At 39.8% G+C, this 18,831-nt stretch overlaps 1 protein-coding gene across 4 annotated transcripts in view; it reads left to right on the forward strand.

The window, feature by feature from the left end:
* LOC126477483 (calcium homeostasis endoplasmic reticulum protein) overlaps nt 1-18,831 on the forward strand; it is a 352,133-nt gene that overhangs the window by 212,939 nt on the left and 120,363 nt on the right. For all 4 annotated transcript variants that reach the window (XM_050103620.1, XM_050103623.1, XM_050103621.1 and 1 more), the window contains 2 exons: nt 9,326-9,499; nt 18,509-18,657. In XM_050103620.1, coding sequence (XP_049959577.1) covers nt 9,326-9,499; nt 18,509-18,657 — 323 coding nt within the window. The remainder of the gene's footprint in view (nt 1-9,325; nt 9,500-18,508; nt 18,658-18,831) is intronic.

Genomic DNA, 18,831 nt, shown 5'->3' on the forward strand with positions numbered 1-18,831 from the left:
TAATTAAAGAGACATACTGATGTAATAAAAAAAATTATGTATTTTACCAACTGAAACTTTTACTGCTCCTCAACATAATCTCCACCGCTATAGATACTCCTCTCCCAACAATGAACTTGTTTTTTTATACTTGCTGCAAAGATTTCTTTTTCTTGGTGTCTGCGTCACTTTACCACAAGTCATCGTCTTTTGGACTTCGGTTCAGAATGGTGAATCGTAGTTTCGTCAAATGCTAGAATCTTGTTTAGAAAAGGGTCACACTTCCTTCCATAGCATTCTTTTAAGTCTATAAGCTTTGAGTCTTGATTACTTGTGTTGTTGCATTAACTCTTTCCGGGCCCGTCTTTCACTTCTTTTGCTGTTCTTGAGCCTATTACTGATAATAGGGTGAACTGCGCCTACATCTATTGGAATTGTTTTTGCTATAAGTCCAACCATAATGTGTCAATCTTCATGAATAATGTCATCATTGTGGGTATTAAGCGAAGCAGTTAACACTTCTACCTACCAGCCAGGACACTGCATGTCGGTCACTGAGGTTCAACTGCTCAGGAACTGTTCTGCCCACTCACAATAACTTCCGAGATTCATTCAGCTTTCACCACAATATAAAAGTACTCGAGAATAGATTTTAGCCAGTTTTTCACCTTCAGAAAGCAAAATAGCGATTACAATGTTGTTTAACTAATGTGGAAAGTTTAAGCATCCAAGACATCATTAATTACAATATTGAATTATAAACAAGACAGTTTTTATCTGTCAGCTGTTAGCTCTTCCCAGTGATGGAAATCGAAAGTCATGACAGTATTTAAACTTGGCTTCATCCTCGACTCTAACAATTACTCCCTGATAATTCTCGTGAATATTCTGATAACCTACAGACTACAACAAAAATAAAATAATGACAACAGTCCAATCATATCTTGTGATTCAACTCCGTACTTTGTACATAATACAATTTCAATTGCAATATGTGAAGTCCCCAAATTGAATGCACTACCCGAGGTGGTAACTCAAGAGAGAAATCCACCATTGCATCATGCAATGCATTGGGACCGAGGGTTCTGAAAGTCCCAACAACTGCAATCGGAAGGTTGAATCGGAGCAACCTCGGAATCCTTTTAAAATAAAATTCAAAAAGAAGTTCTTTATAGGCATTTTAAATGTAAATTCTCTTATCAAGATGGGTAAACAAAAGGAGCTAGAAATACTATTACAAAAAAACATAATTCAGATTTTAGGCGGCTCAAGAAACAAGGTTCCTAGATGAAAATGTAGTAGATACGTGTAACCACAGAATATTCAAAGGGAAACCAGCAATCAAAATTATGAATCAGATGCCATTACTGGGTACAACTTTCTATGTTCGTAAAAGTATAATAGGAAGTGTAACAGAATTTAAATCCACCTCAGAGAGAATATCTTTCCTTTCAGTTAATGGTGGAATTGTGAATTTGATTCTGATCATTCCCTTCTTAAAATTAAAGTCAAACACCTACCTAATAAAGAACGAAGAAAGTCACAAAGGTTAATACAGACAGACGTATTATAAAAAAAGAATCAATTAAAAACTATCAAGATGAAATTAAAGTGGCTACACATGGAAAATGGCAGGAAACATCCTAAGCAATTAATAATACTGCACAGAAAACTTTTGGGTAATAAAAAATAAAAGTAAAATAAGGCGAAATGAAATATGCAAGGAAGCCATAGAAGATAAGGCTAAAAAATGGGGAAAAATGGGAAGGCTCAAAGAAAATTGAAGATTGTAATCAGTTTAAACAACAAAGAAAGGAAACAGCCAGGTTAATCAGAAATACCAAACGAGCATCTGAAAGGGAGAAAGTTTTGGAAATAGACAAAAAGTTTGTAAAAAAAAATAATTTAAGAACAAATTGAAGGGGTACCAAACTCCAAATGTCTGTTTCAAAAATCAAAATGGTAAAATTGAAAATCGTGAAATACTAGCAAGATATTTTCATCAGCTTCTAAAGCAGGGGTTCACAACATACGTGCTCGCGAAGCAAGCTGTGAGCAGCAAGGCGCGAGCACGGAGCAGTGCGAGCACGCTACCCCCACTACCGGACCAGAGCGGAGAGTGGGGAGAGTCACGTGGGGCACACAACAGCTGCCGCTAGTCAATGTAAATATCCACGGCCACCTGTAGGGATACCACTCACGAATTATTACTGTGACAAATGAAACAAATAAAGGAGAATGTACACGTGCCACATAATTTTATTAGCTTAGTGTATGCCTCTACATTCGTATTAATTTGTGAACTGTTACACAATAAAAGGTGTCACTGAAGTGTGGGATTCTCTGTTATCTTGTACTTTTTGCCCTGTACAATTGTGTCTATGTTCGGAGTAATTGTTCTTGTGCATCGTAGGCGCAGCGTGCAGTTTAAATTTCGATCAGACAATGCGTTTCTCAGGTGCATCTTGTTACATTTCATTGCAGAGAACAGTTATTCACAAACATACATGGAACCAACCATTGATATTATTGTAGCCGCCAGTTTGTGCAAATGAGGAAATCTATCCTGAGGGAAGTGTCTGTAAAATTCCAAAATGTTTTTCTTGTTCTGAAATTTGTCTCTGTATTCTCTGTCACACTGCAGGTCAATAATTTCTAGTTGCAGCTCAGGACGAATCTCTTCAATATTCGCTAAATATGGAGAGGAGAACAGATCAGAATCACTGTCTAGTGCTGTCAGATCTTGAAAGCGTTGATCAAATTCTTCCTTAAGGGCAACTAAACTATGTGAATAATCCAGAATGAGATTTTCACTCTGCAGCGGAGTGTGCGCTGATATGAAACTTCCTGGCAGATTAAAACTGTGTGCCCGACCGAGACTCGAACTCGGAACCTTTGCCTTTCGCGGGCAAGTGCTCTACCATCTGAGCTACCGAAGCACGACTCACGCCCAGTACTCACAGCTTTACTTCTGCCAGTACCTCGTCTCCTACCTTCCAAACTTTACAGAAGCTCTCCTGCTAACCTTGCAGAACTAGTTCTGCAAGGTTAGCAGGAGAGCTTCTGTAAAGTTTGGAAGGTAGGAGACGAGGTACTGGCAGAAGTAAAGCTGTGAGTACTGGGCGTGAGTCGTGCTTCGGTAGCTCAGATGGTAGAGCACTTGCCCGCGAAAGGCCAAGGTCCCGAGTTCGAGTCTCGGTCGGGCACACAGTTATAATCTGCCAGGAAGTTTCATATCAGCGCACACTCCGCTGCAGAGTGAAAATCTCATTCTGGAAACATCCCCCAGGCTGTGGCTAAGCCATGTCTCCGCAATATCCTTTCTTTCAGGAGTGCTAGTTCTGCAAGGTTAGCAGGAGAGCTTCTGTAAAGTTTGGAAGGTAGGAGACGAGGTACTGGCAGAAGTAAAGCTGTGAGTACTGGGCGTGAGTCGTGCTTCGGTAGCTCAGATGGTAGAGCACTTGCCCGCGAAAGGCAAAGGTCCCGAGTTCGAGTCTCGGTCGGGCACACAGTTTTAATCTGCCAGGAAGTTTTATGTGAATAATGTTCACAGTCTTTGTGAACATCTTGCATGGATGATAATTTAGGAAAATGAGCTAGATTTCCTGTTTCCAGCTGACTCACCCAAAGTGTCAATTTCATTTTAAAAGCTCATATTCGATCTATGAAATGAGTAATTAGCAGATCTTTACCTTGTAGTGAAATGTTCAAAGCATTCAGATGGCTAGTTAAATCTGCTAAGAACGCGAGATCACATTTCCATGAAGGCTCTTTCAATTCAGGAACACACATGTTATTTATTTCCATGAACATATTTATCTCATCTAATAGGCAAAAATTTGATTTAATAATTCGCCACGACTAAGCCAGCGGACCTCGCTGTAATAAGGCAGGCTACCATACTGGCTTTCTACATCCTCAAGAAAGCTTTTAAATAGTCTGTGTTGTAGCCCATTCTTTCTTATATAATTGGTTGTACGAACAACAACACTAATCACATTTTTTAGAGTGATACTCTTTGCACATAAGTTTTCCTGGTGGATCACACAGTGAACGCCCCTTATTTCATTCGGCACGGTCAGTTTTTGCATTTTCTCCTTCAACAACGCAACGAAACCTAATTTTTTCCCTGTCATCGCTGGTGCACCGTCTGTAGACACTGAAACTAAAGAATTCCACGACAATCCTATATTTTCAACACTTTCTTCAACACTCCTTAAAATATCACCTCCGGTTGTAGTGTTCTTCATGGCTACTACATCGAGGAGCTCCTTCCTCACTTGAAGATCTCTATTAACACCTCTAATAAATATGGAAAGCTGCGCTGTTCCAGTGATATCAACACTTTCGTCCAGAGCTAGAGAATACGCCATAAAATCTTTATAGATATTTGCAAGCTGGCGCTGGACGTCGTCTGCCATGTCCTGTATGCAACGCATAATGGTCATGTCAGATAATGGCACAGTCCGAAACTGTTCAACTTGAAATGGACACAAATGTTCCGCTGCAACTACCAAACATCTTTTATTAAATCGCCATCAGTGAAGGGGCGCAGGGATTTTGCTAAAAACAAAGCAATTTTGGCTCACTCTGAGAGCTGCCTCAGTTGATTTTTCTTCGTCATCCAGATCATCTTCGGATAGCTTCCTTTTAAGTTTAATAACTTCCTGTGCATGATCTGGTCCATCACATTTTCCACTTCCGTAGTCTTTCGCGTGGTATGACATATAATGTCGCTGCAAATTAAATTTCCTAAAAGAATTCAGCGTTTTGTGACATACTAAACATTGTACAACACCATCTTTTTCTGTAAACAGATACAATTCCCACCAATGGGGGTTGAACTGCGAAAGCATGGTTGGGGTTACACAACGGCGACTTGACATGATTCTTAACCAGCGAAGTGACTGTTAGAGCTGATCGTAGTACTTTTAACGTTATACAGTCGGCGCGAATTCAATAGGCACGCTGCGGTCCTATTCATACGTGCGCGCGCATTTCCCCTCCCTCCCTTCTCCGCGACCTTGCAGACGCGAGTACTCGCGCCCAAAACCGGCCAGTTGTTAAGCCCTGTTCTAAAGTGTCCTGAACGGAGTCATAAACCGGAATTCTCCTATATTAATGAAAATTTGGAAGAAGATTTACCTCTAACTAGTGAAGAAATTGAAGAAGCAACTAAAACCCTCAAAAACAACAAAGATTGTGGAGAAGATTCTGTTACAGCTGAACTTTTGAAGTTGTCCTTGCCAAATATAGCACTTGAGCTAAATTTACCGTTTGAAGAAATCTGTAAAACAGAAAAAATCCCAGAGGAATGGAAGGTTGTCTTGATATGTCCACTCCACAGAAAAGGTATTTACAATCATAGAGGAATCTCTTTACTGCCAGTGGCATATAAAGTATTTTCCAAGATTTTATCAAGCAGAACAGAAACAACATTAGACAGACATTTAGGTAAATATCAAGGTGGTTTTAGGAATGGGAGGTCATGATCAGAACAAATATTTAATCTGAAGTCAGTAATTGCGACAAATTACTTAATTCAAAGGAAATTGTAGTTGTGATTGTGGATGTCAGGAAGGCTTTTTATACTGTTGACAGTGGAATTATAGATAACATAATTTAAGAATTTTGTGTAAAGTCTAAACTGGTAAAACTAATCCATGAAACACTTACAGATACTGTTTGCAAAGTAAAATATATGGGAGAAATTTCACAGCCTTTCAGAACAAAAACAGGTGTACAACAAAGTGATGGTCTATCCCAAATTCTTTTTAATATTATGTCAGGAATAATTGTAAGAATTTGGAATGAGAAGCTTATTGAACTTTACATCTTGCATGTGAGGTTAGGAAGAGGAAGCAAAAAGATCTACTTCAAATGTCTTGCATTTGCAGATGATTTTCCTATACTTTCTAAAAATATGGCATTGCCTATAGCACAAATAAATCTCCTTGAAGAAATAGCCAGTGGAACTGGTTTAAAAATTTCTGCAAAAGAAAAAAAAAAAAATTGTAACAAACGCTTGAAGGATGCTCCAAAATTCTTCAAAACAAATATTCGCTAAATAAGAGAGTAAAAAAATTCAGATATCTTGGGGGGAGAATCAAAGAAAATGCTTTGAAAAAGTCTGCAATAGAGGAAAGGGTGCATAAAATGGGAGAGCATATGGTTTCACTAAAGACCTTTACAGTAAAAAGTGCCTACGCAAAAATGCCTAAATAAGGCATTACAAAACAGCAGCGAAATACAGAATACCTATCTGAAAGCGAACACCTGCTATTAAGCTATAATTTAGATATATTAGGATCTCCTGTGATGTTTTAAAAAATATTCATTCACTTTTGAGTGCGCAGCATTGCAGCGGCACTACACAACAGTAGCAAAATACAGAATACCTATCTGAAAGTGAACACCTGCTGTTAAGCTATAATTTAGATAGATTAGGCCCGGCCTCAGATGGGGTTGGATAAATCTGTGACCTGATTGGAGTAGGAAGTACTGGGTGTGTGTGGACTCGTAGGTCTGGCCCCTGGGTCTCTCACAGGGATATGATCCCTGTGGCGACAGGGTGCAGCGGGAGTGAGAGTGGGATGGACTACTCTGTTGTGTAAGTAGGGTGGGTGATGAAACACCTCTTTAGGAGGAGTGACAAGGGTCTTGGGTACAATGTCCTCCATTTCAGAGCATGCTGATAGATAATCAAAGCCATGATGAAGGATATAGTTCAGTTGTTCAAGTCCAGGGTGCTGTTGGATGTTAATGGGGATGCACCTTTGTAGTTGATTCTTGGGGGTGGTGGGACGATTGTGGGTATTACAAGGTATGGTGTGGGAAATTTGTTTATGGACTTGGTTTGGGGGGAGGGTGGGTTGGGTTGTGCCTGTCTTTGAAGGCCTTTGTAAGACCTTCAGCATACTGGGCAAGGCAGTTGTTGTCACTGCAGATACATCATCCACTGATGGCTGGGCTGTAAGGAAGGGATTTTTGGTGCAGAAGGAATGGTAACAGTCAAATTGCCACAGCTTGCCACAAGGATGAAAGACCACTGCCAAACAAGTAGCAAGAATAAAGTTGACCTCCCAGTGGCACAACATGCACCTGAGTACAGCATGCTCAATTTCAATGGCTGCTTCACAACCCAGCCCATCTCGATCCTTCCCCCCACCACCAGCTTTTCTGAACTACACAGATGAGAGTTACCCTTGCAATACATCCTTTGCTCCCATAATCATTCTTGCCTCAATCTCCGATAATCCACTGTCTCCACACCTTCCACCCATCACTTTCCCCTTCCCCCTGACTTATCGTACCCTTCCAATTCGTGTCCCCGTGTCAACTTCACCATGTGCCACTCCTCAATAGCTTCAACACCTGTGCATCACATGCCCAGCCAATGAACCTGCCACCCCTCCCTCCTGCATTCCTAGGCAACAATCCAGGTGCCTCTCTCTGAGCCAGTAGCCATACACCCTCAACCCCTATTCCTGCCTGTCTCTCTCTCCCTTTGACATCTCAATAGACAGAACCTTTGCCCAACCTAACCCACCTGTCGAACTGCAGCGTTGGCATTGTGCGTTCAGCTGGCACCATGTAGGGGCGTAGCCATGTGTATGTGTGCTTGTTTTTACTGTAGCTCGAGAGAGGATTTACTCCAAAAGCTTGCAAGTTTTCTTTCTTTTTTTTTGTGTGAGTGCCTCTTGATGACTTTTTGTTGAATGATCTTCTTTACTCGTAAAATATTTACGTTCCACCAAACCTGTCCTGCTGTAGCTAATGGTCACTGAATGGCCAGTGTTGCAAGACAGTTGTGAGAGAAAAATGCTTTCATCTTATGATATTATTGGTTGATTCTTGGGAAACATTTTGCTTCTCCACAAGTAGGACAACAGCCTGGCAGATATTCGAATATCAACAATACATCTTTCATTGACCCACAGGACATGTTCATTATGATTCATGTCCAGGAAGAATACTTCCGATGCCCTAAGTGACCTACCATAGTGTGTTATCAAATAGCTAACTCCATAGAGACAAATTCGGTTGTCCATACAAGTGAAAGAATCACTAACAGCATCATTTATAGCACAGTAAAACTTCATAGAAGCTTGTCTACATACTTTTCGCTCAAAAAAAGCCTTGAGCATGTATATACATTTGCTTCATACTGCATATGTGCGGCTGCACAATAATAATTTGTTTCTTACAAACTTTTGGGGTCAGTTTTCAGGCTCAGAACAAAGTTGCAATTCATTAGGGCACATGTGTGCACATAAACACACGCGCACACTCCTCTGACCAGTGGCTTCAGACTATAATGTGTGTTGTTAACGGAATATCCATCAGTGCTTTTTGTGGCTAGAAGACCACCGTCATTAACATGACAGGATTTTCATTTTGTGTCCTGTTGCTTTTTAATAATGCTGATTTAACTTGAGATTTATTCTGCCATCCATGCCATTGGTTTTGAGCAAGAGAGGACCATCATTTGTCACCCTGGACGATTGTGGAGGACTTCGTTTGATCTGTGTCAAATACCTGTTGTTGATTGAAAGTGGTATCACATTCATAAAATTACATTTTGTGGCACACTCAATTCGCTACTTTATGCTATGACTGACCAGAATAGTCACTACAAACAGCTAGATTCTGTTCCTAACACCTATGCTCATATTTAAGCAGCAAAAACAAGTGACAGAATACTTGTAAAAATATCCTACTTGTCAGTCATGTGTCTGGGTTGACATGTACGAACAAGCAGAATGGCCACAATCATTTCCTGTAGCCCTGAGTAATAATTCTTTTCGCTATCACAAACACAGCTTTCTTCTTTCTGTCATGCTTCTGCTTCCATTGATTCCTTTTGGACTCTGTTGCTGATTTGAATACCCCCCCCCCCCCCCCAACTTTGCTACCATCTATAATCTACATAACTTTTTTTGTTTTCTTTTTTCCCCCACTAGCATTTTTTTCTTCTGTTTGTTGTTTCTATGTCTTATGCCTGGAATTATGGAAGGACTGTTCTTCTTTCCTTCACCCATAACCCCCCCCCCCCCCCCCCCAAAAAAAAAAAAAAAAAAAAAAAAAAAAAACACACACACACACACACACATTGCTCAATTTTCCGTCCCTCCTACTTAAGGAACAATTCCCAAGAGCATAAGGCTATTTTCCCTGTTCATATAGTTGTCAGCCTTGCTGCAGTTGCATATTCTGGCTCACCCTGTTTGGTCTTCCATATTTAACTTTTTATATTGAAAGTTATTAGATAACTTACTCACCTGACCACATCTTCACCTTACTTTTTGATGGTTCTTGTATTAACAGACAATGTTACTGTTCACAGAACATCAACAGTTAGCTGCAGCCCAGAGTGTTCAGTCACACATCCCGGTTCTAGCAGCAACACAGCAACCGCCTCCACCACCTCCACCACACCAACAGAATGAAGCTGGTCCTCCTCCTGAAATTAATTTCAGTCAGCCACCACCAGGCTACCCTCCTGTTAATTTTCCACCAGGTGAGTGCTCTTCTTTAAGTTGTACAGAAATTGTGAATAAAATTGTTGACAATCTTTTCTAATATGCTGTTACCTGGAAATTGTACACTCACAGATGGATCATATCTGGTTATTTGTGTTTGTAATTTTGTACAATGTATCATGTACTACAACTAAATTTTCTGATTGAATTTTGAATGTACATTACTATTGCATGAGGCATCATATTGGTTATGATAGAGAGTACTGGTAACAGTTACTTTTTGCCCATATCATTCCATTCACAGATGCTGTGCATGTAAATGACAACCTTACCACTTATCTATGTGCTCTGATTCCTCCACTTTTATTGGTGTAGTTGTTTTACGAGTTTTGTTTATAGGAAAGGATGTATGTTGAAATCCTCTTTGCAGACAAATATTTGGAATTTTAAATTCTAATATCGTTCTTGTAGAGGCTCCCATAGGAACTTCTTGAACATCTGCTTAAGTTTCATGTGTATTAGATAAAATCTACAGCCATTTGCATTGCTATTCAGTGAACTGCTTAAATTTCTTCAGTCATTCTGACTTGTGAAGGGTATCAGATGGGTAGGTGTTGTTCCAAGATTGAATGCATAACAAAACCTTCCAGTGAACTGTAATCTGGCACCTGCTTTCTGGATTTATCCATTCTTCTCTCTCTCTCTCTCTCTCTCTCTCTCTCTCTCTCTCTGTCTCTGTCTCTGTCTCTGTCTTACTGGCACAATGGCTAAGACATTGCACTTACATTCGAGATGAAAGTTCCCAATGGACATGCAGGTTTGGGTTGTCTATATTTTCTGCAGTTTTGATGGTATCATGCGAATTCATGTTGAATATTTTTTTCACAAGTAATTCATGTGTCTTGTATGTTCATCCTCCAGAGATGTTCATTCAAGGTGATAATTTTTTGAAGCACGTTATTGTGAATTCACAGCCTATACTGTCACAGAAAATCAAGTTATGTGTAGCTAGTATACTCAAATCATCTATTAAATGCTATAGGAGTCGACACCAGTGTGTTTGTTCTGCTTTGAGATTTTGGGCTTTTTCAGATACACACTATCTGTGATTGCATTTTGTTTCTGGCTTTTACAGAGGTCCTTTTATTTTTGTAATGAAATATGTGCTTGTTACTTTTCTAATAAAAGATTGCTGGTGTATCATCTTATTACAACACGAATGAATACTTCACCCCACCTGCTGCAAGCTAGAAATGGAAGAAGATTAGTGGCGAACAGTTCCAACCTTCTACGGAGTGAGGGCTTTCAACACTGTTGATAGTAATTCTCCCATAAGCTCGGCAGTCTTCATTCCTCCCTTCTCTTTTGTAATCATCAACTACAAAAAAACGACAATAAATTCTATATGCACTCATCACAGTCACACTTCAGGCACAACATTAACACAATAAGAAAAAGTCTTAAGTGAAATAAAAATAACACTGTTAGATATGGCTGAGATATTGAGTGGTCAACGGACTCATGAACAAAACTGAAATCTTTGCAGAGGTATCAGATAATGTGTGGATAATTGTCATTTAAGTAACAAGTTCCTGCTTTTATGTTTTGTTGGCATGGAGACAAAACCATAAGCTGTTGATGTAAAACTTACGTTTACTGGAATTTTCTGGATTTTCACTTAAACTTGGCACCTCTCAAGCTATGGCACCCAACATGGTTGCATTTGTTGCCTGTATGTTAGTGCTGGTCCTGTATCTGGCTTTCTCTGAATAGGCCATGCCCGATCTTCCTAATCTTAGCTAATGCACCATGCATAATTACTTGATCGAGACAGGATATTGAAAACTACATTCCTTTCTTCATTTTAAATTGTTATGACAAACAAGCTATTTGAATGTTTTCACAGATCTATTGCAAGGTTGGTTTGCTTTGGCGTGTGTGTGTGTGTGTGTGTGTGTGTGTGTGTGTGTGTGTGTGTGTGTGTGTGTGCGTGTGTGTTGGAGATGACTACGTCCACCTTTAATACATAAACTTGTCAACAGCATACAATTCAAAGCAACAGAGTGGTTTTCATATAATTGTTGCCTCCAAATCCAGAAGTTTTGAGAGAGGAACTCATAAACCTCAACAAATCCCTTCATATTGAAGCACATATATGTTGCACACTTCGAAAGCTGTCTGGCATGAACAGTATTGATGTGCAGTTATGCAACTTAGCTGTACACCATACTCAACAATAGAGTGCCTTGTGTCCTTGAATTTTAAGTGATGCGCAGCTGCTTGAATAATCTTTGGTAAACAGTGACCAGCATTGGTGCAATCCTCTGTTATGTGTAGATTGATTGCATTTTCCTTTAAATTGTAAGAGTGATTTTACTCCTATATTTTCCTTGAGGAGAGGAATGTCTGTTATCTCTCCATAAGAATTACTGCCTTTCTTTTGCTATCACTTGACTGTGCACCTATTTTTGTACCTGTATCTGGCCAGAAATTACATGTTGTTCCTTAATGAAGCATGGCATCAAACCTTAACAGTTTTTTGAATATTCTCTTTAGATTTGTTGATGGCTTCTTACACTGATGGAAAAGAAATTGCAACACCTAAAAGTAATTAATGTAGAATAATGAAATTTTGAGCATACATTTTCCTTGGTATCATATTTAAGGAATTAACATTGCAAGATCACAGGTTAATGTAAGTGCAAGATAAGACATTGAAAATGTGAAATGCTGGACATTAATAACTGGTGTAAATGTCAGAATGTTGCATGCAAATGTGCATACATTGTGTTGTACAGGTGATGGCTGTCAGATTGTGGGACGGAGCTCTATGCCTGTTGGACTTGGTTGGTCAATACAGGGAAGCTTAACACAATTTGTGGATGATGCTGGAGTTATTGTCTAATGATGTTCCATATATGCTCGACTGGAGAGAGATCTGGTGATCAAGCAGGCTAAGGCAACATGTCAACACTGTAGAGCACATTGAGTTACAACATTGGTATGTGGGTGAGCTTATCCCATTGGAGAACACCTCCTGGAATGCTCTTCATGAATGGCAGCACAACACATAAGATCACTAGATTGACATACAGATTTGCAATCAGAGTGTATGGGATAACCATGAGAGTGCTCCTGCTGTCATATGAAATCACACCCCAGACCATAACTCGAGGTATAGGTCCAGTGTATCTAGTACGCAGACAAGTCGGTTGAAGACCCTCAACTGACCTCCTTCAAACTAACACACGGCCATCACGGTCACTGAGACAGAACCAGCTTTCATCGTAAAACACAACAGACCTGCACCCTACCCTCCATTGAGCTCTCACTGGACACTACTGAAGTCGCAGATGTTGGTAGTTGGGTGGTCAGTGGAACACATGCTACAGGGTGTCTGCCTTGGAGCTGTCCTTGAACTAACCAATTTGTAAAAGTTCATTGTGTCACTGTGGTGCCAACTGCTGCTCAAATTGCTGGTGCAGATGCAGTATGATGTGCCAGAGCCAAATGCTGAATACGATGGTCTTGTCTCTCAGTAGTGCCACATGGCTGGCCTGAGCCTGGTCTTCTTGGAAACATACATTCTCGTGATACTGCTGCCAGCAGTCATGTACATTGGCTACGTTCCTGCCAAGTCTTTCTGCAGTAATGCAGAAGGGACACCCAGCTTCTCATAGCCCTATTACACAACCTCGTTCAAACTCAGTTAGGTGTTGATAATACCATCTTTGTCATGTTAAAGGCATTCTTGACTAACATCAACTCACACATCCAATCTCAAAAGTAACTAATGTTCATGACTGTTACAACATGTGTTTAAAGCAAACCTGATTTGCATTCCCATAGTGCCACTATTAGTGGCACTCCTATGCAACTGGCACAAAATCGGAATAGACATCATCTTCTAGATGTAGAAATATGCCTATCAACATTCGTTTATGTTGCGCATCTCCTTCTTGGTTCTGTTATTTTTTTCCCGATCAGTGTATATAGCGTCTTCTGTGGTCACTTTGCTTTCGTGTAATTTCTGCCTGTGCACAGTTTTAAATTTCTTATTAACTGTGTAAAAATACAGTTAATTTGGTGAGAGAGAGGTATGATGATAACACCGTGATCGAAAGTTTTTACTTTCACACAGGCATCCTGCAGGACATGATGTAGGTCTCTCGTAGTACGACAATGTCGATGATGATGCGGCAGTTGTCTTCTTGAAGATTATTCCCGTCCATCCAAAAATTTGACCTAATGGTTCATGATGCACATAGTGGGTAACAGGTGTGCTTAAAACTCGTAGAAATAAAATACTTTTCTTCCATGAGCTATCCACTTTTTATTTGTTAGGCATATATGGAAAAAGATACGTCCCTAGACCATGGCAAATTAGAACAGAAGAACTATGTTACAAGCATTAAAATAAAATTTTAAGCTATAGCATTTTTAATATTCCACTGGAGCCTGTATGAACTAACACTTTTTTCCCCCCTATACAGATAGGCCTTATACTTACCTATTCATAACCTATTCTATATATCCTCTTGCTTTCTTACAGCCCTCCCAATATCAGTAAATTCACTCACTTATCTTGGTTTATGCATATTCAGCTGCATCAATGGAAAATTCAGTTGAGAATGCAAATAAATGCAAGACAGGAAGTGGGGAGGGAGGCAGACAAAACTGAGAAAAATAAAGGTATAATGAAAAAAGAGAGGTAGGTCGTATTAACAGAGATTAAATTCAGGAAGATGTCGGGTGCAAGGACGGGTTGAAGCCAAGTTCCCATCTCTGACTTTCAGAACAACTTGTATCGCATGGGAGGATCCAAGTAGCCCTTGTGATGTAGCAGGCATTGGGGGCATGAATCATCTGGTAAAGCATTTTGGAAACTAGGTACAGAATCTCCCTAAGGTAGGGAGCTCTTTTCTGTCAATTCACATGCTCAGCCAGTTTACTAGTGCTCTTGCCCACATAAAATGCTGTGCAATGGACATAATTTAGTTGATAAACAACTTGTGTGGTTTCATGAGTTGCTCTGCATTCGATATTGCACCATTTACCAATGATGAGTCTAGAATAAATAGTGAATGATGCAGATTTATCAGTGGGGACAGTTAGAGGGTTAGGAAACTAGGGGTAGGTATGATGGTTTGAGAATGTCATATGGTTTGACTAGGATGTTATGGAGCCTAGGCGTGTGATGGGAGCTGACGTTGGGTGATGTTAATAGGATATCGGGGAGGGAGGATCTCATTTTAGGGCTTGACTTGAGCATTGAGTGCTTCTGAGATTTTTGTAAGTGGGAACTGACTCAGAAAAAGATACTGCTGGGGAGGAGAGATTGTGAATAACATGTGTGGGGTAGTTATGGAAGGTGAAAGTCTGGGAGAGTTTGGTGGTGTAAGTGCTGAAGGATTCACTAATGGAGCAGGTAGGTATATTGTGGATGCCTATGCTATATGGAAGAGAGCAGTTGATGTGGAGGGGTTGATAGCATTCAGAATGTGGTATTGTTGCTTATTGCTTGGTTTTATATGGACTGAGCTTTGGTTGTGGACTTCAGTGAGGTGGAGGTCAATGTAAAGGAAGGTGGCTTTGTTTGTGGGTAAGGTTGTTTGGGGAAGGAGACCAGACAGCGAGGTCATCAGATTAGGGAACGACAGGGAAGGAAGTCGGCCATGCCCTTTCAAAGGAGCCATCCCGGCATTTGCCTGGAGCGATTTAGGGAAATCACGGAAAATCTAAATCAGGATGGCTGGACGCAGGATTGAACCGTCATCCTCTCAAATGCAAGTCCAGTATCCTAGCCACTGCGCCACCTCACTCGGTTGCTTTGGTTTTGGAAAGGTTCCGGGGAAAAGGAGTTAATTTGTTGCAGAGAATGTAGCAGTTCCTCTCAATTTGAGTCCAGATCGCAAAGATGTCACTGATAAATATGTATTGAGTCGGGATCCCCAGCTTCTGGGTCTTGAGGAATGCCTCTGCCATGCAGCCCATTAAAAAAATTGACATAGGATGGGCTGTCCTAGTTCCCACAGCGGCCCCCTCTGATTTTTTGGAGGTCTGGCCCTCAAAAGGGAAGTAGTTATGGGTAAGGATGAAGTTGGCTGGTGTGACCAAACAGGTGGGTCCCTTCGTTCTGGGGTCTCAGTGACCTGCCTTTCCTTCTTAAATTTTCCCCTATGTTCCTCCAGTTTCTTTGAAAAAGGAATTAATAACTCCATATGCATAGATAATGTCATCACTTTTATTTTTGTGTTTGTCTGTTGGCAGCACAAAATGTTTCACCACCTGGAAGTTAGTACTGGCCAGCATTTCTGTTTTAAACGTGTTCATTTTCAAGCTTTAAAGTGTGTGGATATGAAAACCATTCACCATCTGTATAACAAATTGCAGCATTTGGCTACTGTAGTAAAAGTGTTGTTAAAAATGTTAGCCACTCACAAATTATAGTTGCATTGGAAATTGTTGCAACAGTTGTGTGTTTATTAAGCATAATCTAAGAGGCCTGTGTGAGATGTTGCAGCTGAGCCTCAGTCACTGCCGTCTAGTACATACTGAGTCTAGTGTCTGTTGAATGACACAGTTTTCTGTAACAGCCCTTCAACACTAGGCAAACTTGAAGAAAGAATTGACTGTCCAGGCAAGTGTGTCAGTTTTGGATGACATATTCAAAAGCTGATTACTAATTTCATTATTTATTTGCACCATCTCAGTGCTGAACATGATACACATTTAGAATTGCTTTTGATGTGAGTGCAACAGCTGTGTTTGCAGCTTATTATAACTTTTTCTTTGATTCCAAGTGTTAAGGACAGTTTCCATTGTCACTTTCAGCACCATTTAACGTTTGTTGTGAAACTTCTGAATTATATTTTTGCAGTATATAATAATTGTGGCTCAACAGCAGGGTGCATCTTTCAATTGAATGGCAATGTTCACAATAAAGAGACCACTTGTAATCTTCTTGTCCCCAAGCTATTTAACTTCAAAATGATACAGCTTTTCATGAAAACTTTGTGCATCCAGCTTGTGAAATATTATTTTCTTTCTTGTAAGTGCTAATACTTTTCAGTGAGGCTCAGAAGTTCCTAATTTCAACCTCACTTTTTATTGTGATGTAATATCCATTTAGTAAGGATCAGAAGCTCTTAATTTCAATCTCACTTTTTGCTTTGATGTAACAACACCCTTTCACATAATCCGCACCATTGAATCTACCTGTAAATAATACAAGAGCTACACCATGGTATTTACTACATGTGTCCCATTAGCACTGCACAGTGCATATTGTTTTCGACAAGGATTAACTACTGCTTTATACAACACATGGAGAAGCATGCAGAGTGTGAGTTTGTGAGATTCAAAGCATTAAAAAGTTAAACATCAAACACAACAAAGATAAAGTGAAAAACAGCAACAGCACCATTGAAGAATTTCCAGTAACACTCAATATAATTTCTCCAAACAGTAACTATTTTTCCTTGTGAAAGGAGAGAAGAAATATCTTGTAAACTTTGGTAAGGTCATAAAAGAAAGCCACTCGTGATCTAAGGAAGGGAACTGAAATGAAATAAAATAAATATTAACAGTGGAATGTTGTAGACAAGATTATAAAAACCTGAGATTAGAATGAAGATACGGCAGTGGGGAGCCATAGTTAAAAGCAGAGTATTGTGAAAGTACAGAAAGCATATACAGTGGATAATAGAAGTGGCAATAGGTAAAATAGTACGAGGTGTGTCTTAAAATGTAAGAGAATAACATAATGTGAAAACACATGATGGGATTTATTTATTTTGTGTGCTCAGGACATGAAATTATTACATTACTGGTAGAGGATTAATAACATACAGAGGTTAATTACATACAAAGCATTCATTTTAGAAAATTCAATAAAGACAGAAAGTAACGACAATAAAAATACAAGGATTTATTCGCTCAACAAGAATTCATGAAATACAGACAGGAAGGTAAAAAGATTGCAAGATAGTTCTCTTTCTTGTCCTGTGGAGAGCCCAATATTCAGTGGTTTTGGCTGCTGCTTTATTAGCTGCAGCAAGATCACCGATAGCACAGGTATTCTGCCAGTTCCTGCAGATTAGCAGATGTTGTTGGTCCTGTAGATTGCCACACAGGCTGAAGCTCTATTTCCTGATGATGATTTTGCATCATGACACCCCAGTTCTCTGTCTGCTCAGTGCCTTCCATGTCCCATAATGCAAGTGTGAGCCTCGGGCTGGTTCCTGTTTAACATTAATTTGGTGCAACTCAGGCAGAGAGTATTTCTTGGTGGGTTCTAGGAGATGAAAGAGTTGCTGTAGTTGTCTGGATAAAGCTCCTTCTTGATCTGAGTCTCGGTTGTTGAGGCTCATATCCAAACATGGGATGTCTGGGATCAGCAGCTTCCCGTTTCTTCTTTTTCAGTTCTGCAGCTGCTTTCCTGTGAATGCTTGGTGGTGCTATGCCCTTTAATAACATGATGGGAGAAAAGGAGTATGATGAAATAAAAATTATTAAAATAGAGATAAAACAACTGGAAAGGCAGAACTATGGTACAATGATAGCCAGGTGACTTGTGCAGTGAAGCTGACAATACTGACCCTTTGTTCTGCAGAGTGATGTTATGTGATACCATTATATTCTTTGTGTAATCCATTCATCTTACTAAGATCGATTTGGTTGCCAATGACATGTAGATAATTTAAAACCTGGTATCTTTTGTAAAACACCTGTATTTTGGATTGTTATTAAAGACTCATAAGTGCTACATATCCTCTAGATGCACGGTCTGTTCTTCCAGCATAAGATAGATACTTCATAATTAGGGTTGAGAGGAACCAGTGTGGCTCTTTCACAATCCTAATTGCTAATAATGTCATAGATCTGCCAGGCAGGAATGTTCTCAAGTGCAAAGAAAATTACTTAGTATGCTGGATCAGAGTTTTCTAAATGTGCTTATAAGCTCAGAGACTTTAACAATATAGCTAAGTTTTATGCAGTATTTTCTTCATTAAAATTTACTTTTGAAACATTTAATCTGTTTTCAGGAGTGGAATTACCGGATCTCAGTAAGCCGCCTCCAGGATTTCCTTTACCGGCAGTGACCACGCCTGTTCCTGAAGTCTTGTTGGATGAGTTAATGCCAAGTGTTCCGTATTTTGAATTGCCTGCTGGACTCATGGTACCTCTAATCAAGGTGAAGTACCATTTAAACAAACAATTGAAACTCCAGGTTTGAATATCAGCAATTTTAGGAAATGGATAAGTTGCCTCTCACCATAAAGCTGACTCATTGAACTGCAGACAGGCCACAAAAAAGAACATTACACATTGTAGCTTTCGGCCAAAGCCTTCTTCAGCAAATAAAACA

Source organism: Schistocerca serialis, chromosome 1 (assembly GCF_023864345.2).
Source record: "Schistocerca serialis cubense isolate TAMUIC-IGC-003099 chromosome 1, iqSchSeri2.2, whole genome shotgun sequence".
In the NCBI taxonomy this organism is placed as follows: Eukaryota; Metazoa; Arthropoda; class Insecta; order Orthoptera; family Acrididae; genus Schistocerca; species Schistocerca serialis.